Source organism: Perna viridis, chromosome 2 (assembly GCF_037379345.1).
Source record: "Perna viridis isolate PV_CMFRI_1.1 ecotype Kerala chromosome 2, ASM3737934v1, whole genome shotgun sequence".
NCBI lineage: Eukaryota > Metazoa > Mollusca > Bivalvia > Mytilida > Mytilidae > Perna > Perna viridis.
In genome coordinates, this window is record NC_142446.1 from 9674724 (window position 1) to 9699090 (window position 24367).

The following is a 24367-nucleotide window of genomic DNA, read 5'->3' on the forward strand; positions in this document are numbered from 1 at the left end:
TGACATTTATGTTTATTAGAGAAACAATAGTTAAAAAGGAGAAATACTACAAAGGACTAAATCACTTTTAATCTAAATCAAAGTAATTTGGGTGATGTTATTTTGTTTTAGTTCAACAAATACATAAATTGGATAGTGATAATTGTTTAGTTCTATGCATTCTTCAGTCACAAGAGGGCTTTTCCTAACTTGACCTTGTACTAGATTAAGGACTATTGTTGATGTAAAGACTACCTTGTCAAAGGTACAATGCAAAGAAATTATTAATATTTGATAATGGTCCTTGACCTTTGACCAATTTATAAAGTGGTTATGGGTTTAGATTTTTTATGACTATATATATATATTCATCAAGTTTGGTCGAAGTCAGTTGATGATGTTGATTTTGCTGTTTGACACCAACAAAAGATGGATTGAGATGTTGCAGTATTATAAACCTGTAAATGAACAAACTAAACTGTGACACTTTATTTTAAGAGAAACTGTTTTTGTATGATCTACTAACTAGTTTCCTTTTTATGTTGGCGTTTACATTGTGCAGCTCTTGAGATTTTCTTGCAGCAGTCTGAAATATAAACATACAACCAATAAAGCCTTATCAGTAACCAATAAGATTACAAAAAAGTATTCATTTCATGAGGAGAAAAATGTCATAGGAGCATGCATTTTTTCTAATCTTTTTACTGTTTAATTACCAAAAGTGCAAAATCTAAATATAATGTGTGTACTACCCAAATACACTTGCTAGAAAGGTTTCAACCAATTATATAAATTTCACATTAGCCTAAGCATAATCATAATCACCTCTATGTGCCACAACAGGTCTACCTCCCAGTTATATGTCACAAAACTTGTCACATGGCCATGATTCTTTGATGAAACTCGCCCTACACGACCAGATCGATGAATGTAGTCAGACATGAAATTTGGAAACTCGTAATTAATCACATGTTCTACCTGGAAGATAATTCTATCTTAGATATCTTGTATTATACAAATCAACTGATTTCTTAAATCAAATTAATAACTAGAAATTACTGTGTTAAGGATTTTAACCTGCACTTTCTCCTGAAATCTACATTTTCTATATTTTAAGTATGCACCAGGTTATTTCAAATAGACAGAAAAACACATTTTAGGTATTCCCTATGCTTTAATTTAATGGTCAAACCATCAAAAAAGATTGACAATGTCCCTTTCACATAGCAAAATTATTCCTATGAAATGATAGATAAATTTTTTTTATAAAGCCAAAAGAAAGATGTCTGTTTCCCACTACCCTAACATATTAGGGCCATTAATGCTAAAGCACTGTTAAAGTCTTGTTTTTTTTCTTATTAACTCAATGTAAAATGATTTTGAAAAATAAAATAATTTCCCTACCTACCTACCCTATTTTTTCATGCTAGTAGCAGGAAACAAGACTTTTTATAATTTTTTTTTGTCTAAAAACAGTTACTTCTGACATTAAATTATAAATTTTCAATTTGAGAACTAAATAAATTGGCTTTTATTTAAATTTGGAGTCTGATTATAAGATGCACATATTCACAAAGATACAAACTAGGTACCCAGGTGCAGATCAAGAGATTTAGAATAGATGGTTCCATAAAACAGAAGGTTCCAGGCTGTTGATGGTCAATATTTGTTACAAATGCATGAATTTTTAAACAAAAAGAGGGTTTCTAACTATTCCGCTAAAGATATTTCTATCCCTGATGCGATGGCAAAGTCCATTTTATTATTACACCAACTTGTACTCACCAAGTCATCTAATGGGAAGATATTATTCCCCAAGCCCTAAATCAAATCCAATGATAGCATATCTATAAAAAGCTTGCATTAAAATATCAGGTAACTGTGACAAGTACATGTAGTCGCAGAGAAAACTGTTAAGAAGATTTTCTATTATAAGAAATAACAGGAAGTTGTTGTCCACGCATGAAATCTAATCCAAACAAGTGTGACAGAAAGACAAGATGAACAGATGGATGGACAGACAGATAGACAAGGGTAAAACAGTATATCACCTCCTTTCAAATGGAGAAATGAATATTTGAAATAGCATACACTGCATTGATGAAGTAAAGTGGTTAGTTTTGATGGTCAAAAAATGTAGATGTTTTCCAGTTTGAATCCTTATTTACTTTTTTTGAACAATGTTACAAACTATAGCACAGCATCATAGACATATTTACATTACAGTAGAAATACCGTTGAATGTCTCTGTAATGTAAAGTGCTTGACAATAACACTAATTAAAATGCTGTTAGCACTGGAGGTTTTTGATTCATGTGAAAAAAGTTGCATACACAATCTATTGTAAGATTATATAATGTAAAACAAAACTCTAATCATTAATTTGAATTTCCATAAAAGGTCAAATAAAATTAATTAGTAGATTTTCATCCTCTCCCGCCCACTAACAAATTGAAAAACAAAAAAAATTGGGGCAGGAATTTAAAAAAAAATCAGGATTTTTTTCACGCCAGTTTCTAGTATTGAGGTACTATAACACACAAATCTTTCATTTTTTTGGTGATTTAAATGATGTTCTTCTCTGAAACTGATGTGGCTATGGATTTAGAACATATCTATACTTCAAATAGCTAAAATTACGATAACAAATATCTGGTCAGGGATAAAAAAAAATTAAATCCTTCCATCCGACACATATTTTTTTGTGAAGGTTGGATGAAAATCTACCATTTAAGTTTATCTGGCCTAATTTAAAAACTTTTTTTCTAGAAAGTTTTGATTGAATCTTTGCTACTGATTTCAGAGATATAATCTATAGATTAATAGTTAATTTGTATCCAACTTCACACACATTTACAAATTTTGTTTCATTCACCTTTTTTTGACAAACTTTTATAAAACATTCCCAAAATTAATTTGCAGTTCCATTCAAAAACTATTTTAACAGAACATCCATTCCTACACTATTATATACTCAAATAAAACAATTATCAGCTCAAGAAAATATCCTGGAGGTTCAAAAACCTCAAACCTAAGTAAAAAGTTTGAATTCTCTAATCAGAAATGAGTTTTTCAATGATTGGGTACCATACGACAACAATTACTTCAATGTTGATTCATTGATTTACAAATTATCTTCATTTGGCAATTTCACAGCATCATTATACCCTTGGGCAAAATCTAACTAGGGATATAGAAATAATCTTGTCTGTCACTCTGTTCATCCATCACTTGGAATAACTCTTACACTGTTCAATGGATTTTGATTAAATTTTAGAGGAAGTTTAGGTACAAAGTGTTGAGAAACACAAAGGGAAATAACATAGTGTTGATACCTGTAAGCGGATATGACCTATCTTGTTGGTCAAGACATTGGTTTTACAAGTTTGTAATAAACCTAGCATTTAGTTTGAGTATGACATGTTGATGAACATGAAACAAGACACAAAGGGAGATAATTCAATACATGGTCAAAGCTAATGAGTACAACCTTTCAAACTAAACAAAAATATAAATCACATTGTCTGTTAAGGGAGAGAGCAATGTAGAATAGCTATATATAGACCAAGTGGAAGAGAAAGCATTGTAGGATAGTTATATAAAGACCAGGTGGAAAAGACAGCATTGTAGGATATCTATATATATAGACCAAGTGGAAGTAAGAACATTGTAGGATAGCTATATATAGAGAAAGTGGAAGAGAGAACATTGTAGGATAGATATATAAAGACCAAATGGAAGAGAGAGCATTGTAGGATAACTAAATATAGACCAAGTGGAAGAGAAAGCATTGTAGGATAGTTATATAAAGACCAGGTGGAAAAGACAGCATTGTAGGATATCTATATATATATAGACCAAGTGGAAGAGAAAGCATTGTAGGATAGTTATATAAAGACCAGGTGGAAAAGACAGCATTGTAGGATATCTATATATATATAGACCAAGTGGAAGAGAAAGCATTGTAGGATAGTTATATAAAGACCAGGTGGAAAAGACAGCATTGTAGGATATCTATATATATAGACCAAGTGGAAGAGAAAGCATTGTAGGATAGTTATATAAAGACCAGGTGGAAAAGACAGCATTGTAGGATATCTATATATATATAGACCAAGTGGAAGAGAAAGCATTGTAGGATAGTTATATAAAGACCAGGTGGAAAAGACAGCATTGTAGGATAGTTATATAAAGACCAGGTGGAAAAGACAGCATTGTAGGATAGTTATATAAAGACCAGGTGGAAAAGACAGCATTGTAGGATAGTTATATAAAGACCAGGTGGAAAAGACAGCATTGTAGGATATCTATATATATAGACCAAGTGGAAGTAAGAACACTGTAGGATAGCTATATATAGAGAAAGTGGAAGAGAGAACATTGTAGGATAGATATATAAAGACCAAATGGAAGAGAGAGCATTGTAGGATAACTAAATATAGACCAAGTGGAAGAGAGAGCATTGTAGAATAGGTATTTTCAGACCAAGTGGAAGTGAGAGCATTGTTATATACCAGGTGGAAGTAAGAGCATTATAGGAAAGCTGTATGTAAACAAATTGGAAATGAGAACATTGTACAATAGTTATATATTAGGGTTGTCAAAATCATCTGAAATAACTAACCTGTTAAATGTTACAATTATCTATCGGTTAACCCCTTAACTGGTAGATTTTGTTAACAAGGCAATTACAAACAGCTATTTCGCTATTGTTTTTCTATTTTTTTTACATTTATATATATGAAATACACATATTAGTTGATCAAACTTTATACTTGTGTCTGACATACATATGAATGGCATGAACAAATGAAATGAAAATGTGAATGCAAGTGAATGTGGGAGTCTTACTCATCAGTTTTAGTATTGGAAATATAATTTTTATTCAAGAAAATTACTTCATCAAATACAGATGGTGACAACTGATTTCTTAATTTTGTAACTTCTAGCCCAGCACATGAAAATATACTTACTGGAATGCTCAAATACTGACATGCCAAGACTGAAAGAGTGGGGTATTTTGCAGAGTTTTCATTCCACAATGCAATAGTGGATTTGTCATGCTCTTTTTTATAAAGCGAGTTCACAAATTCATTTATTAACGACTGAGTTGCTTTTTCTGGGGTCTGCGAAAATTCTGATGAGTGTTTCAACTTATGATGATTTATCACATTGCTTGTCCTGCCTGTGTCTGCAAGTTCAAAAGTCACCTTGCATTTAACACAATCTGTTAAAATATGACCAAGCTTTATAGACAACATTTTCACTTATAATTGCTATGATCATTTAGGAGCAAGCTGTGTAATCAGTTTTTAATTAGATGTTTAGAGAACTATCAAAACAATGGTCAATGTTGTAATTAACCTCTGGTCAAATGAACTTGGCATGTCTTAATTAGAGTACGGTGTTTGGAATTACATGTATATGATTTGTTGAAAATAACAGTAAAATAATATCTTAAAATTCATAACATGTTTGGGCAACTGAGTAGTGAATTTGATATTCAATATTCAGTACTTCCCACAGTTAATCAGTTAACCGCTGCCATCCCTACTACCGTTATGTATAAACAATACTAAAAAACTTTGCCAAGCGGAGCATGATACAACCACAGACAGTTGTTCACTTGGGACAAGTTTTGACACAATATTAGTTTTTGACACACTTAAACATAAGGAATTACAGTTCATTATGGAAACAACAACTGGTCTGAATAAGATATTGCACAATATTTTGAAATTCAATTTAAGTAGAAGGTTCAAGTGCTTTGCATTACCTTGCGACCCATTATCTCAGAAATAGTGAATGATAGAGTAAATCTATTAGCATACTTCTTTAAGCCCTTGTAAAGAGGGACAATTTACGAAAAAAGTTAAAATCAGATAAAAAATAATAGAGTCTTTCAAAAAATGACTTTTTTTGGTTCCTTTACCCCTTGTTACTCAAAAAAAAACATTGAGAGATATTCCAATACTGATTAAAAAATATTGACAGGTATTTCCACGAGGAATCCATTGAAAAAAATTGAATATCAGAAAAGAAAAAAAGTTAATTTTTAGGGTGTGGTGCCATTTTGGTCACCTTAGGACTGAAAATGCTATATTGTTTAAAATCTGTTACACATTCTTAAAACAAAATTTTAGAAGAACTGTTATGAATAATAAAAAAACATGTCAAAACTGAATGAGAAATAAATTATGTCAATTTTACCCCATTTGCCCCCTTCTTGCAGGATGGCAGGGACCAGTGACCCATATTTTGAACAATAAGCTTTCTTTAGCAGCAAGTAACAACATATAAAAATTTCATTGGTTCACCACAACAATGACAACATCATAACATAATACAACCACTATTTTTTGTGGTTGTCTAAAAATATGGAAGTATTTTAAGATAATGCCTTCCTAATGCTTCTTTACTTTCAGCACACTTGTGCTATTTCACTAACATGGATAAATTGTGATAACTTACCCTTAAAGTATCTAGTCCTCTAGATGCTATATCTGTACATACTAAAATATCATTCTCTCCATTTTGAAATCTCTCAAACAATCCCTTCCTTTCCTGAAATGAGAAATAAAGGATCAACATCAACTTTAATTTTCATGTCATTTATAAGAGCTCTCAATGCTTCTATCATTTCAAAGGCATTCAATAGTAAAGGAAAGCATTCCTTGATTTTGAGCATTTCTGATGATAATACAACTACATAACAGATATACCTGACTCACCATGTGTATTTTTTAGTAAACTGAACTAATTATTAACTCTGACAATCCAAAACCCCACTGGGGAAACCGTAAAAACAATACCTTGCCTTGCCTTCCAGGAAATTCCTCATAGGTGAGAAAAAAATACAAAGAAAGAATACTGTGAATTCACATCTTGACATTTCTACTAGTCTGGCCCTGTTACAAAAGAAATTCTTAGTTAGAAATCTGCATTGTCCACCTATAAATTCCACTAATGTATTCTATAGCTTATAACTTGACATTATATAACTAGAAAACTGTGATCAATGCTCACTATATTGATACCCCTACTCTTCCATTTGTTAACATGCATCTTTTGAACTCCTGATTGATTTGGATCAAAATCTAATAAATTGATGAACAATGGTATTTTGTAATAAAGACTGTAAAAGTTTGCGAAGAATGAGTTAAGGATAAGAGAGACCACACATCAGGGAATGATAACATCCATATTTGCTGATGTGAGACCTGAAACAACAGCTCTCAAAGAGCCTGAATCACTCACCTGGCAAACCATGCCCTATGATCTAAGTAAGTAAAGGAATTATGCTTTGTTACCATGTTTGACCAAAAATTGCTGAAAAAGAGCATCTTTGATGAATGCTGTAAGTTCAACTGAGTACCTAAAGCACTGTAAAATGTTGGAAATGCCTTCAAAGTGTTTTAAGAACCACTGGAATCAAATTGGGCATGGGCATCCCCACATATTCCCCTATTCACAAATGACAATATTTTGCTATGTGAAGCATCATTATTGATTTGAATAAAAATCTTAATTAGGAGGTGCACAATGGTAATAAACACTATGTGCCATATTCATTATATTCCATGCAGCAATGTAGGAGAAGTAAAGGATAAGAAATGGGTCCCCCATATCATCATATTCATAAATGACAAAATCCATGTTTTTACCACATTTTTGCCCTTGTCCAGGAATTTATGGCCTCTTTATGTTTGTTTTGTTTTCACTTTCAGTTTACTTTTATGTTGCTGGAGTATAATGGGGCAAATATTTTGCTGTACCTTTGTTTAATGTTGTCATGGGGCCAGCAGCAGCCTGTTCAGTGGTGTGAGGGTTTCCTCATCATTCACTGAAGACCCATGGGTTGCCTTGAGCTGACATTTTTTATACTGGTGGTGGTGTTGTCTTCATGAAATAATCACCATATCCATTCTAGTTATATTTGCTATGGGAAACCCCCAAATTAAATTGCATCAAAATCTAAAATAAGAGGTGCATACTGGGGATATATATAATAAAGATTCAGTAAAAGTTTCATTAAATATATTCAGTGGTATAGGAGGACAAAAAGATAAGAGAGGGCCCCTTCCACCCCAGCATAATGGAAGGAAGGTAGTATGGACAAAATGATGTACACCCTTATCACTGTGTTACCCCCACCCACTTGACAAGTGGGAGGTATACGCTAGAGAGCCGAATTGCTCAACTGTTCAAAAATGGTCTTTAAAATTTTTAAAGCTGAACTCTTGACCTTACTGTATCCATTTAATCAATAGAGACCATCTTAGTTATCCACCCAGTTTTCATAACATAAAACAAACTCTCTCATAGTCATTTTTTGACACTTCAAGGGCAATAACTCCAACATCTATCAACAAATCTTTATGAAAATTTCATAAAATTTAGGTTTGTCTCACCAAGCTGATCAATTTTACCCTGTGAAAATTTGGCTAAACTTAAAACCCATTTGGTTTTCGAGTTATTTCCACAAATCCTCAATTTTAAGTAATGTTGGCCATATTTATCCACAGATCATCTGCAGACATTGATTGTTAAGGATATCGTAACTAACATTCATGCCATGTTTAGTTACAATCCCATCCTACCAGTAGTCTCAGAGGAGAAAATTTTCAAAGTTGGAAGTGTAAAATTTTGGGAAAAAAACTTTTCAAGACCCATAACTTATTCATTTGTTATTGGATATTTCTGAAAATTTCCACACAGGTCCATCCCTTCATGCTGAACTACCCCCCACCCCCCTGCTAAAAGTAACTGTTTTTGAGTTATTTGCAAAATTCTACAATCTGTAAAGCAATTTCAGATTAGATTTTTGAAAAATTTAACTGATGACAATGGACACCAGACACATAAAGATGACAATAGCTCATATGACCCTTTGGAAAGGTGAGATAAAAATGTAACTTACATGCATACATGTGATTGACTGTCAAATTTGTAAGTTTTGAAATTTTGGTCAGGAGTTTGGAACTTGGAAGGATTATATCAGCATGCATGTGATACATTACGAACTCCAGTTTAAAAAAATTATGAACAAAAAGTGAACCCAGGTGAATGTCAAACAAGTGATATTCCATGTTCATATATGACATTACACAACACAAAAACTTAAAGGGTAACTACGGAGTATATTGTTTTTATACAACCTAACAAGTTCTATAATATGATACTAGAGGACCACCGGGCAGGTTCCGTGGTGTTTTTTCCCATCCAACTTCAGCAAAACAGAAGTACTAAACCAAAGACAACACAGAAAAAATGATTTCAAATGAAAGAAAAAAGAACAGATTGGTGAAATGAAAACACACAAGCATATAACCTAAAAACAAAATAGCAAATACTTTCAGAGATCACTAGAAGGAAAAAAGTAAGGATAGAAAAATGGATATCCTATCACTATATACCCTGAAAGTGGGCGTATAATAAATATATTTAAAGTCACATGAATAAGGACAAATTGGAAAAAGATTTCATCAAAACATAATCCACTTCATAGAAACATATCAAAACAAAACTATCTTGACAGGAAGTACTTTGAAGACTTTGATGTGGTACAAAATGTCAAACTAAATTGATAATGTTTGTACCTAAACTGGAAACCTATCGAACTAACTTATCTCATGAAGACAAGTTCTACCTAAACCAATACCACAATAAAACTGAAAACTGGATCTAAATATAATTAAGAACCGTTATCAAGAACCAGTATATCAGAACTGTTATCAAGTACTGATACATCAGAACTGTTATCAAGTACCGGTATATCAGAACTGTTATCAAGTACTGATACATCAGAACTGTTATCAAGTACTGATACATCAGAACTGTTACCAAGTGCCGGTATATCAGAACTGTTATCAAGTACTGATACATCAGAACTGTTATCAAGTACCGTTACATAAGAACTGTTATTAATTACCAGTACATCAGAACTGTTATGAAGTACCGATACATAAGAACTGTTATCAAGTACCGATACATCAGAACTGTTATCAAGTACCTGTACATAAGAACTTTTATCTAGTACTGATACATCAGAACTGTTATCAAGTACCGTTACATAAGAACTGTTATTAATTACCAGTACATCAGAACTGTTATGAAGTACCGATACATAAGAACTGTTATCAAGTACCGATACATCAGAACTGTTATGAAATACCGGTACATAAGAACTTTTATCAAGTACCGATACATCAGAACTGTTATCAAGTACTGGTACATAAGAACTGTTATCAAGTACCGATACATCAGAACTGTTATCAAGTACCAGTACATAAGAACTGTTATCAAGTACCGATACATCAGAACTGTTATCAAGTACCGATACATCAGAACTGTTATCAAGTACCGATACATCAGAACTGTTCACAAGTACCGATACATCAGAACTGTTATCAAGTACAGAACTGACTGTGGACTTAGACAAAACAATTGAAATCTAATGGTATAACTGTAATTATATGCCCATATCTAATTATAAAATTCAATTTGTAATAAGGTAACAGTGACTTAGTGTGCCTTCCCCATATGCCACACACTCCAGAAATAAGTCTTTGCCCAAACATCTTATATCCAAGAGGCATTCTTGCTTCATCAACAATACACCCTAGAACCTAGAGGTTAGTCTTACAGCATTAGTCATAAACCCAAGAAGCAAGTCACATTTCAATGCAGTAAGTCTCTCCTCACCTGTAACATTCCCCATAAGTAATTCTTACTCAAAAAGTCAAATTAGAAAGAGATAAGTCTTGCACAAAAAGTCATACTCCCCATTAGTTTGTCTTTCTCCACACATACTATTCCCTAGTCTTGCCTGATATGGCATATCTTCACAAATAATTCTTCCCAACAAACACCACAAGCCTTAGAAATAATTCTTGTACCACATACCTCAGAAGTAAGTCTTGAATTGAGTAGTGTATTATCTATGGACTGTTCCTTTAAAAACCTCGACAGCCATAATGAGGTATCAAGTTCATTACAGAAAATCATTCCTGGAGTGCTTTTCTTCAACATCTTCCTTGACATCATTATAATTTCCTCTATAAAAAAAAACATGATTAACAAGAGCAATAAAGAGCTGTGCTCAAGTACATGATACAAAAATTTACCTTTTTTGTTTGTTTAAAATCCCATAACTCTGAAATGAGTCAGAAACAATGAAAAAGTAAAGTACCCAAAAATTATGAAAATCCCTCAAAGCTTTTTTTTAAAGTCATTTTACAATATGTGGACAGACAATGGTATACCATTACATATTCTACTGGCGTGAAATAGGCCAGTAATCCAGTGATTTAATTGGTCAGATTGATTCCGAATAACATATAAAATTTTCAAAAGAGGGATGTAAAATAATAAGTATACTTATACTGCTCTCTTTATGTTTTCAACAAAATACAAATTCCTTATTGAAGAAGTACTTATAAAACTGTTTAACTATTTAACTGAAAAATATTTTACTGATTTACAGCAATACTACATTTTTCATTGATACTGATTACTACATGTTTAAAATGAATTTGCCAGCTCATTTGTCCTTCTATGTCATACTCAATAAACAATAAGATGAAGTCTTTTATATTTTGTTGAAAGAACTCTTCTAACCTGCTTTTTGAGATGGTTTTATACGAATGAATTTCTGAGGAACATGTGGCATAAGACGATGTACATAGTCTGTTGAAATCCTCTCAAGTGTGTCTACCTGAAATAAGTATGGTTAGTGGATTAATACCTTACTCCATTGGACCAAGTATTGATGCACTCAATATCTTACTCCTTTAACCAAGAATAAATAGTGGATAACACCAAGTATAGACAGCAGTAAATATCTGATTCAATTAAACAAGTATGGATAATGGTTAATATCTGACTCCATTAACCAAGAATGAATACTGGTTAATATCTGACTCCATTTATCAAGAATGAATACTGGTTAATATCTGATTCCATTAACCAAGAATGAATACTGGTTAATATCTGACTCCATAAACCAAGAATCAGTGGCAGTAAATATCCCACTCCATTGACCAAGTATGGATCGTGGTTAATATCTTACTACATTAACCAATAATGGATAGTGGTTAACATCTAACTCCATTTATCAAGAATGGATAGTGGTTAAAATATTACTTCATCAAGCAAGAGTGGATGGCAGTTATTATCTTACTCAATTAATCAATAATGGATAGAGGTTAATATCTGACTCCATTAACCAAGAATGTACAGTGCTTAATATCATACTCCAATAACCAATTATAGATAGTGGTTAATATCTGACTCTTTTAACAAAGTATGGATAGTGGTTAATATCTGACTCCATTTATCAAGAATGGATAGTGGTTAAAATATTACTTCATCAAGCAAGAGTGCATGGCAGTTATTATCTTACTCGATTAATCAATAATGGATAGAGGTTAATATCTGACTCCATTAACCAAGAATGTACAGTGCTTAATATCATACTCCAATAACCAATTATAGATAGTGGTTAATATCTGACTCTTTTAACAAAGTATGGATAGTGGATAATATCTGACTCCATTAACAAGTAAGGATGGCAGTAATTATCTTACTTCATTAATCAATAATGGAAAGTGGTTAGTATCTTACTCCATTAATCAATAATGGACAGTGGTTTATATCTGACTCCATTTAAGAAAGAATTATTGGCAGTAAATATCTTACTCCATTAACCGAGTATGGATCTTGGTTAATATCTTACGATTCATCAAACTCAAACTGCATTCCAAACATGGAATAACTTTAATGAAGAATTGCTGAGAATTGTGCAACAAAATTTACAAGTGACAAGACCAATAGCTTGTCTGAACCATCATCACCATCATGTATTTTTCATCACATAGACACCTTCAATACATGTATTTACTAAACAAAGTAAAAAACTATAGTGGGGTTCCTTTGTGCAGATTATTGGAATATTCCATGACTTCCTTTGTACAGAAAATTGGGATATTCCAAGGCTTCTGTTGTGAAAATAGTTAAGATATTCCCAAGCTTGTTTTGTACAGATAATTAAGATATTCCAAGGCTGTCATTGTTTGGATAATCAAGAGATCCAAAGCTCTCATTGTGTAGATAATTAGGAGATTCCATGGCTTCCTTTGTGTAGGTAAATAGGATATATCAAACTCCAAGGCTTCCTTTAAAGGCTTACTGTTAAACCTTAGACTCATTGCTAACATTAAACTTACACCAGTACTTGTACCTTATTAGCCTTTAAATGAATACAGTGACCCTTTTTAAAGATTGGGGTAAACATTTTGACAATAATGATAATCAATTATACTTTTGTAACAGATAATTGTTCCTTTTCTAATCAAAAATATTACTAATAGAAAGATAAAAAGTTTACACAATGACATTTACCGGAAACCTATCACCAAGAACAGAGTTGAAGTCCCTAGGTAGTGTTGCACTGACTATAACATACTGCATACCACCAATCCTATCCTTATCAGATAACATATTCTCAGAAACCTGTAAACATCAAAAACAATAAGTTAATAACATTCATACAATTTTATGTGCTAAATGAAGAGTTTAATGTTTCTTGAATAAAACTATTTACAGCATAACTTTTGTAAGTTTACGAGTAACAACATTTTTATTAAATGAAATCCTTTAATTCTGTAATTATACTGATCAGTACAAAAACTTTCAAAAACAGTTCACGTTAAACTTATAATTTGTACCTTATCAGACTTAAAATGACCCTTTTCAGTGATCAAGGTATACATTAAAACAAGGGCCCAGCTTGATATGACAGCAGTAGTTAACTCAGAACAGTTGGGACATATATGGACACAACAATCAAGCTTTATTCAGTTCAGAGTCTGGATTGTGATTAAATGTTTGACACAGAATGAAACTGTTCAAAGAACTTAAAAAACCATTTAAACATCTCCTCAATTTGACCCAGTACCTATAACTAAAAATTAAACAAGAGATTGCACACTACTTAGTGCTAAGAATCCCCTCACTCAATCTGTGAAATGGAGACACTGAGGCCATCAGTAAACAAGAAGAGCGAGGGACCTAAAAAGGGGAGACATGTAACAAGTTATTATGTAAAACAATATACAGCAAATATCTAAGCATTCCCTCCAATAGAAGCTGAGAAACCTGTTACAAAAAGTGTAACGGACAGACAGACAGACAAGGTGATTGTAATATTGACCCACTCTAACGAGTGGGAATATAACAAGTCAAAGAATACCCATAATTTCATTTATGTTAGACAACATGAGACAAATCTCTGATATTATGATCATATCTGTGAACACCTTACAGTGTTCATAATACAATTAAATAGACAAGTTTATTGAACTATACATTTCCTTTCTGAGTATTTCTCATGTTTTGATATAAAATATATTACACTTTCAATTTCAATTACAATATTCAATTTCATAAAAGGCAGTTTAATGAATTTAATACATTAAACCTTTCTTATTTATATAAATTTAATATGATTTACACACAGCCTGCAACCGAGCATTGCACTTATATATTTTTCTTACGTTTGTAAAATCATTGAAAAAAAGGGACATAGCTCAAAGGGGCATGAAAGGATATGTAAACGGTTGTCCATTTGTAAAAAAATAATTCAGTGTTTCAGATTTAGATACTATAAATAATTCTTCTTTTTCTTTGTTTTTGAATTCATTTTCATTTTAATTTTAAACCAGTTTAAAGGCTACTTTCACTTTGAATTCACTTCTCTGACCCATTTCTGCAGGCTTGTCTAATACCTATTCCATATATTGTTAGCTTCATGTGCAATGCTCAGTATTAGTTACTCACCTGGTTGTAGAAATTGAAAAATCATTAAATTTCTCACCACATAGTATACAATAATTGTATTAGTAAAGTACACTTATATTAATTTTGATGAACCCTTTTTAACATGTTACAATATGCTTACCTCACAACACCTCAAAAGATAAACATGTTTAAAATGAATAAACGTTAATAAGCAACTATATTCAGACCTAAAAATGTAACAATTTGTGAGTTGTGCATTTCCAACCCAGTACTTTAACCTTATCTCAAGCTCTAAATTAGGATTGTGATTACGGTAAATGTTCAACACAGGATATGATCTTGCCCCACATGCCCCAAAATCAAACATTGTCTTCCTCTTACAGTATGGCACTTGGAGGTATAATTTCAAGGAGATCTAAAATTACTGTCCAGACATCAGGAAAATGCTTCTTGTTTCTTGCCCCTTTTTCTTCTCAATCTAAAACGGTTCAACACAACCCCAAAAACTAACCCCAGCACTCCTTTGGCATTGTAGTATCTTATGGTACTATTTCAAAGAAATCCAATCAATTTTACTAAATTCATTGTCCAATCTCAAAAAAGATGCTTGGTTTCTTGACCCTTTTAGGCCCATCATTCTGCAACAGTTCAAGTAAAAACTCCCAAATTAAATCTGAACTTTCTTTTTGTGGAATGACACATTATAGTAAAATTTAAAACAGATCCATTCACATTTACTCAAGTTAAATTGTCTGAACATAAAAAAACTGCATTTTCCTCGTACCTTTTTGGCCTCTTTTTCAAAAACAGTTCATGTCACAACGCCAAAAATCTAACTTTCTTTGGTGGTATGAGATCCATTCACTTGAGGTAAAATTATTGTCCAGATATTAGGAAAATGATTGTTCTTGGTCCCCTTTTTTTTGGCCCTAAATTCCTAAATGGTTCGTCACAACCCTCAAAATCTTTCCCAGCATTGCTTTTGTGCTATGACACCTTGTTGTGCAATTTCAAAGCATTCCATTCAAATTCACTCAAGTAATTTTCCAGGTATCAAAAAAATACCCGTTTCTGGTCCCTTTTTGTCCCTTAATTCCTAAACGATTCAAGTCAAAACCCCAAAAATCAATCCCAGGCTTGATTTGTGGTATGGCACCTTGTTGTACAATTTGATACTGATCTATTTAATCAGTTTTCTGAATCTTATTTTAAGACTAAGTGTTTTAAAGGTGCGCGAACGATTAATAGACATAAAAACACAAAACCTACAAAATAACTTACTTTTTTTCGAAATAGCCGAAAAGAGTGCTGAAATTATTACCGAGGGTAGAAGAGAAGGTGACGCAGAAGATGGCGCGACCGCGAATGAAAAGCGTCGTAAAACAATTATAGTGGAAAACTGTGAAGAAACTATTATCAATTTTTGTAAAACAGAGCTAAAAATACCCGATGCCGAAACGAAGTTTAAAATAGAAAAAGCATATAGATTGGGCAAAAGAATCGATGATGCACAAAAACCCAGGCCTATTGTCGTAAAATTTTGGGATGTGGACAACAAGAACTATATACGGAGTATATCAAACCGATTGAAAGAAACCCGATACGGAATCGGTATACAATACCCACCCGATGTTTTAGAGAAGCGAAAAAAGTTACTACTGGATCTGAAGAAAGCGCGTGATAACAAGAAAAGAGCCTATATGAGAGGTGACAAGCTGTATATTGACAGTTAGCTATGGCAGGAATAGAATTCGGGGGAGAATCATGTTAATCTCAGTCATGATGTGTTGAAAATATGTTCTTGGAATATATCAAAAGGGCTTATTCGAAAAATTCAAGATAAAAAGTTTCAAAGTATTGTGAGTTCATATGATATCGTATGCTTTCAAGAGTGTTGGGTTAAATGCCCAGAAGATTTTGACATGAAAGGATATGAAAAGGAATTTGTTCATAGGAAAAAGTGCAATGGAGGTGGTGTTATTGTATGGTATAAAAAGTGGTTGAAACCATATTTAAAATTAATCAAAATTAGTGCTGATAGTATAATTTGGTTCAGAATTGATAAGAGTATAATGCTTAATAATAAAGATATGTTTCTATTTATATGCCACCTGATAAAAACATTTTTCACAGGAAGTATGACATTGATGTATTTGAGACGCTTGAAACAGATACTGAGCATTTTTCCAATAAAGGTATTGTAGCAATTATTGGTGATATTAATGGACGTGTGGGCTTCGAACCAGATTACATGCAAGGGGAAGCAATTCAATCTCAGTTACGTGACAATTTAGATTTTATTGACTACCAAAATGACGAGGAATATTATAAGGTTAAAAGAAAATCTGAAGACGATAAGACACTCAATGCTTTTGGCAGAAAATTACTACAGTTATGTTATTCTACAGGTCTGCGTATCTGTAATGGACGATTTGGTATAGAAAGTGAAAAGATAACATTTAATAACGAAAATGGGTCGAGTGTAATTGACTATTTATTAGTTTCAAAAAATGATATGAATGTTGTTAAAAATTTTCATGTTGGTAATTTTAATACTTATTCTAGCCATGCTCCTATTTTTGCAGATATTTTCCTTAAACATAATACCTTATGTCAAGAAAAATGTAATTGTCAAAATATGAATTATAACGTTTTTAAATGGAATGATGAGAGCGAAGATGGGGTCAGAGAGCGTTTGATTGAAAACGCAGGTAAATTTGATGAGATTGCATCGTTAATAGACAAAAGTACAGATGTGAACAGAAGTGTAGAATCACTTAACATTCTATTGAAAGACATTTTTGAAGGTTTTACAAAGACCGAGATAAAACGCAAGCAAAACGTGTGACTATTGTGAGCAACATAACACTACATGTACAACTATAAGTAAGACTGAAAAACCCTGGTTCACAGCTGAGTTGAAGAGATTACATATTGACTATCAGAGTGCTTTAGAAACTTTTAATAAACTTCACTCTAACGAAAATAGGCTACAATTGAATTTAGCCAAACAAAAGTACAAGTCTTTAGAAAATAGACTGAAACGGCAATATGAAAATAAATCAGGAAACATGCTTGAAAGTCTAAGAAAAACCAACCCAAAGCGGTTTTATAAGAAATTTAAAGTGAAGAAGAAGCAGGTGAACAGTAATATTTCACTGAAGGATTTTGAGAACTATTTTAGTAAGCTTTCATATGATGAAACTCTACACGGAGAAGTGCAAGATAATCCACGAGTGAATGAATCCGTCTTTGAGGAATTAGACATAGATTTTACTGAAGACGAGTTAGTGTCATGTATGAATAAACTTAGACGTTATAAATAGAGTGGTTTTGACAATATATTAAATGAATATGTGATATTTAGTAAACCATTTATTAATCCAGTGTTGATTAAGCTTTTTAATAACATATTAAATAGTGGAAGTTTTCCAGAAATATGGACTCAGAGTATAATTATTCCGATTTATAAAAAAGGAAACAGTAATGATCCAGAAAATTACAGAGGTATTTCTCTTGTTTCTCATCTCGGAAAATTGTTTACAGCCATTATAAACAACAGACTCACAAGATGGAGTGATAAACATACTGTTCTGACCGATGCACAATTTGGCTTCAGACCGGGTCTTGGCACAGTTGATGCCATCTTCGCTCTCCATTCACTGATAAATAATTCGTTTAGTAAAAACAAAAGGCTATATTGTTGTTTCATTGACTATAAAAAAGCTTTCGATAGTGTTTTACATTCTAAATTATGGTTAAGATTAGCAAAATGTGGCGTGACTGGTAAATTGTTTAATATTATTAAATCTATGTATTCTAATGTAAAAAGCTGTGTTAGACTAGATGGTCTTTTCTCTAACTTTTTCAGTTGTAATGTTGGTCTGATGCAAGGGGAATCACTATCTCCACTGTTATATTCTTTATATATAAATGACATTGAAGTAGACCTTATTAGAGAAGGATGCCAACCAAATGAGCTTAAAATGTTAAATTTATTTCTGTTAATGTATGTTGATGATACTGTATTGTTCAGTGATGATATAAAAGATTTACAATATATGATTAACTGTGTTGATAAACATTCAAATGAATATGGGTTGAATATTACTCTTAATAAAACTAAAAAAGTGGTCTTATTAATAAAGATGAAAAATGGTTTTTGAATAATGTACAATTAGATGTCTGCAATGAATTTGTATACCTTGGTGTTTTATTCAGATTTAATGGTAACTGTAGTTTTACACAAAAGATGTTAGCAAAGCAAGGGAGAAAGGCAATGTTCAGCTTGTTTAGTAAAATTGTGGATGAATGTTTTAATCATGAAACTTTACTCTCATTATTTGATACTTATATTTCAAGCATTTTAAATTATGGTAGTGAAGTGTGGGGCTTTCACAAAGCTGAAGATATAGAACTTTTCCACATACAATTTTTAAAACGTATTTTGAAAGTAAAGACATCGATGAGCAATTTTATGGTGTATAGTGAATTGGGGCGAAGCCCTATGTTTATACAGAGATATTGTAGAATTATCAAGTATTGGTTTAAGTTGTTGAAAACTGAAAATTGTATTTTGAAAGGGCTATATGAAGATATGTTGGATAAACTATCAGGTAGTAATGACAAGTGTAAATATAATTGGTTACAAAATGTAAAAGATATACTGTTTAAATATGGTTTCCAAGAGGTTTGGATAAACCAGTCTGTATTTGATGAGTATGTTTTTATTTATAATTTAAAAGCAAGAATAACTGACACCTTTGTTACAGAAATGTACGCCTTTTTTGAGAATTCATCAAAGTGCTTCCTCTATAGATATATACACAGTCATTTTTCTTTACAATTTTATTTAGATCGCACTATAAATTATTTATATAAGCCATTTATATGCAGATATAGAATTTCATCACATATTTTAAACATTGAAGTTGGAAGATATTTTAATATTGATAGAAATCAGCGTTTATGTAGAATGTGTAATGACCTAAGTGTATAAGATGAGTATCATTTTATATTGGTATGTAAAAAATATGCTGATATTAGAATCAAGTATATTAAAACCTATTATTGGAGAAGACCGTCTAGTTATAAGCTTGTCCAACTGTTGTCAGTTCAAAATGTAAAAGAACTCAATAATTTAGGTAAATTCTTGTGTTTAGCAGAAAAAATTAGAAACCTATAAACATTTATTCTCTGCCGTTCTGTATGTATATACATATTACTCCTATGTATTTGCACCTACTATATATTATACTGATCAATGTTTTTTCTGTAAGCTGTATTGCTTCTGAATAAAGTGATTATTACTTGTTTTCAAAAAGGCACAATGTTAATGATGTCAAATCATAATCTCAAGAGAGAAAACATAACAGGTATCAATTATATTTGGAAAATTCATAAAAATCACTGATGTTTATAGATGTACAATGTATAATAATATCATAATACTAGTAAAATCTATAAAAAAAGTACTGGTAGCTTAAACATTTCACATATATTTGAAACTTAAAGAACATACATGTATATAGATTATGGTTATCATTATAAAATCTGAAAATAAATAGCCATTATGAATAGCTATTAAGTCCTAAATTAGAATTCAACAGTGAATACATATTTATAAGAATGACATTGTTGTCACTGAAAAAAAAAATAAACCACTTTAATACAGTTTTATACATTTTCAAAATTCCTTAGCTCATCAAATTTTATGTTAAACATCAACTAAACATTATTCCATTACGACCATAACATTAAGTTTAAAATGTTGACTCAACAGACCTATACATACCCCTAGTTTATTGATAATGGATCTGATGTCTGAATTAAAACTATCATCAAGTAATGTGTCTGCCTCATCCAATACAACATACTGGATGTAGGGAGGCTTGATAGTTCCTACAGAAAAAACAAAATGATGTAATCAAAGGCTCAATAGTACCTACAGTCACAACAAAACAATGTAATCAAAGGATCAATAGTACCTACAGTCACAACAAAACAATGTAATCAAAGGATCAATAGTACCTACAGTCACAACAGAATAATGTAATCAAAGGATCAATAGTACCTACAGTGACAAGAAAATAATGGAATCAAAAGATCAATAGTACCTACAGTGACAATAAAATAATGGAATCAAAGGCTTAATTAGTATCTACAGTAACAACAGAATAATGTAATCAAAGGCTCAATAGTACCAGTGGTTCAAAGTATATAGACTACTGGTGCATCAAAATATATTAAATGTTTTTATAGTGGGAATCAAAATTTGTCGACCCCATTGTCCGTGTGTCCCATCCCTTTTTCATTTCATCATTATTTCATGTTCATTTTATCATCAATTTCATGTTTATCGTCTGAATATAGCTGAAATATTGCTGCTCGGATGTTAAACCCCAACAAACAAACAAACTTGAAATATCTTAGGTTGAATCTCTAGCTATATAACAATGAAAAGTATTACTATGATATTTATACACTTGTATTTCAGATAACAGATATAAGTATATAAAAAAAAACAACATTTACTTTAACAGATCTAACTGAACTACTTCTAGTGAATGTAATCATTTACCGTATCTTGCATCTACAACATGTAAAAACTAGGTTCACCATGAGGTCAACAGGGAAGTTGACAAGACCCTTATAGATAGATATATATTAAACCTTAACATGATTTTCACCTGATGTCTATTGGGATTGGTTGAATTAAACCTGATGTCTATTGGGATTGGTTGAATTAAACCTGATGTCTATTGGGATTGGTTGAATTAAACCTGATGTCTATTGGGATTGGTTGAATTAAACCTGATGTCTATTGGGATTGGTTGTATTAAACCTGATGTCTATTGGGATTGGTTGTATTAAACCTGATGTCTATTGGGATTGGTTGAATTAAACCTGATGTTTAGTAGGATATGTAATTTTTTACCTGAGGTCTAGTAGGCATAGTAAAAATAAAATAAGGTTCTAGTTGGCATAATTAAATTAAACCTGAAATGTTGTAGACATAATAAATTCATCTAACCATAAAAAAAAGTAGCACTATACCAACCAGAAGCTAAACATCTGTTGACTGTTTGTGGTGTTGCTATTAATAGATCAATTCTGGACAGTTCTTGACATGCTAACTTCTCCTATAAGGGTTAGAAAAGCAAACAGCAAATGCATAAGCATTACTTATAATTTTTAAGAAGTTCAAAAAGTATCACTTAGCTAAATATGTACTGGTTAAATATCCAGAACTTATTTAAGAAAAATGCGTAGACAAATATGTATAGACTTAATAAATTTCCATCGGTAAAAATGTGATATCATGGAAATATCTACACAACTGTGATATTGTGCACGAGCAATTACATGAAAACAGGTTTAACTAGTTTAATTCATAGGGTTCAGCTGGATATGACCACATATGACCAATACTGAACTGTTGAGGCAACTATGGACACTACATTATAACTAAATACATCTCTAAATTTGGATTGTGGCTAATACTTGATACAACAAGGGATTTTGATGTAGAATGAATGTTGTCATAGAACATGAAAATTAAACCTAAATGGTAAAAATCTTAATATACTCTTTATTTTCAACATCATATAACCTAAAGTCTCCAAATTTCGTTGATATCTGAAGTTTAATTTTTAACTTTTAGGCCCTTGATTTGAAAAAGTTAGAAAACAAAGCCCAAATCCTAAATCTAAACAGACATTTTTATAGATTTAAAAATCTTTGAATTCGCAAATTTTAATTATACACTTTACCTTCAATCTACGACTTCCATGTAGTGCTTCTACTGTAAAGTTCATTTCTGCAGCAAATTTACCTGCAACATCCTGCAAGAAAGTATGCAACAATTACCAATATTTTGTGTGACATACACCTATATATCTTAAGTCAGTATCTCTTGTCTGAAAAAAATTATCTCAAGTGAGAACTAGCAACTTTAAAATAAGTCCTACCTTGACCTGATTAACCAATTCTTTTGTGGGTACAAGAATGATACACCGTGGGCAGTTGGCAGGTACTGATACACCATGTAGGGTTTCCATTCTCATCTGTCGCGATATTAATTCCATTATAGGTAACAAATAGGCTAAGGTCTTACCACTACCTGAAATAATTGACATTTCAACTAGCAGTACAATGTATTAGGAGTATAATTTTACATGTTTTTTCAAATGGCGTAAATTTTTCATATTTCACTTCCTATTTTGACTGTTATATTTAGTCTCCACTCAATAGTACTACCTTTTGTTAAGTGTATGTGTATTGCCATGATAATCATGATTTTGTCCTAAGTAATCTACTGACTTTTTGAAAACAACATAATCATCAATTATGAGTACATATACTTGTATTTGTGCCATTTTTAAATAATCTCATGACTGTTATTACAAAAATGTTTTTGGATCTCAGATTTTAAATCCAAATTCAACAGATTTTTATAGTTTGTTTTATTGTTGCATTTTCCCACCCCTATCCCAGGTTTGGAGATGGATGAGCGCTCACAAACATGTTTAACCCCACAACATACTTTATGTGCCAGTCCCTGGCCAAGAACCTGTAATCCAGTGTTTTCATGTACCTTGTTATTTGGTTTACTTTTTTTTCTATAGAGTAGGTCAATATCCGTCTTTTATGAATAGTTGCTCATCATTTATTTTGGGTCCTTTTACAGCTTCCTTTATGATATGGGTTTTCCCCATGATTGAAGACTGAGTGGTGACCTGTAGAAGTTTAATTGTTTGTTGTTTGATATTTAAAGGATGGCTGTCTCATCGGAAATCATACCACTTCTCCTATTTTTATATTTAGTAGAAAAATGTTGTAAAAGAAATGAAACCAACATATGAATTTTTAAATAGGTTCATCATTTAGCTACTAGTACATATAGAGCAACAGAAAGTGACCTTGACCCATTAACTTAAAAATCAATAGGCTTCTAAATATAACTTAAGGCTACATGTGTGCTAAGTCAAAGTGTTCACAAGGGTGCTACATATATGCCAAGTCAGTGTTCCCAGGGTGTTACATGTGTGCCAAGTCAAAGTGTTCACAGGATGTTACATGTGTGCCAAGTCAAAGTGCTCACAAGGGTGTTACATGTGTGGCAAGTTCAAATATTCCTAGGATGTTACATGTGTGCCAAGTAAAAGTGTTTACAGGATGTTACATGTGTACCAAGTCAAAGTGTTCACAGGGTGTAACAAGTGTGCCAAGTAACAAGGGCGTTACATGCATGCCAAGTCAAAGTGTTCATAAGGATGATACATATGGACAAATAGTAGCATTAGTATATTAGTTTACCAGTGTGTCAGTCAGGTGATATCAACAGTTTTATTCAACAAAGAAAATATTTACTGGTAGTGACTATTTACTATAAATATATACCTGTTTCCGCTGATACTTGTACTGAGTCCCCTCCCAATAAAACAGGAATTGTTTTGCTCTGTAGAGAAAAAATGTTCCTTATGTCAGATAGGTTAATTATTTTTCTTTTGAAAGATACAAACACTAAAAAAAGCAAAAAGGAACTACCATTGTCATTAAAATAATAAACTTATCCAATTGTAGTTCC

The 24367-nt window shown here is 32.0% G+C and overlaps 1 protein-coding gene across 1 annotated transcript in view; it reads right to left on the reverse strand.

The window, feature by feature from the left end:
- LOC148623572 (putative ATP-dependent RNA helicase DDX28) overlaps nucleotides 1-24367 on the reverse strand; it is a 27952-nt gene continuing 3585 nt past the window's right edge. The window contains exons 5-15 of the mRNA XM_088565476.1: nucleotides 24181-24238; nucleotides 22749-22900; nucleotides 22551-22622; nucleotides 21839-21920; nucleotides 20573-20679; nucleotides 13381-13491; nucleotides 11599-11695; nucleotides 10885-11036; nucleotides 6451-6543; nucleotides 805-957; nucleotides 1-565 (exon numbers count right to left, since the gene is read on the reverse strand). Of these exons, the coding sequence (XP_088421602.1) occupies nucleotides 473-565; nucleotides 805-957; nucleotides 6451-6543; nucleotides 10885-11036; nucleotides 11599-11695; nucleotides 13381-13491; nucleotides 20573-20679; nucleotides 21839-21920; nucleotides 22551-22622; nucleotides 22749-22900; nucleotides 24181-24238 (1170 nt within the window). The 3' untranslated portion in view covers nucleotides 1-472. The remainder of the gene's footprint in view (nucleotides 566-804; nucleotides 958-6450; nucleotides 6544-10884; nucleotides 11037-11598; nucleotides 11696-13380; nucleotides 13492-20572; nucleotides 20680-21838; nucleotides 21921-22550; nucleotides 22623-22748; nucleotides 22901-24180; nucleotides 24239-24367) is intronic.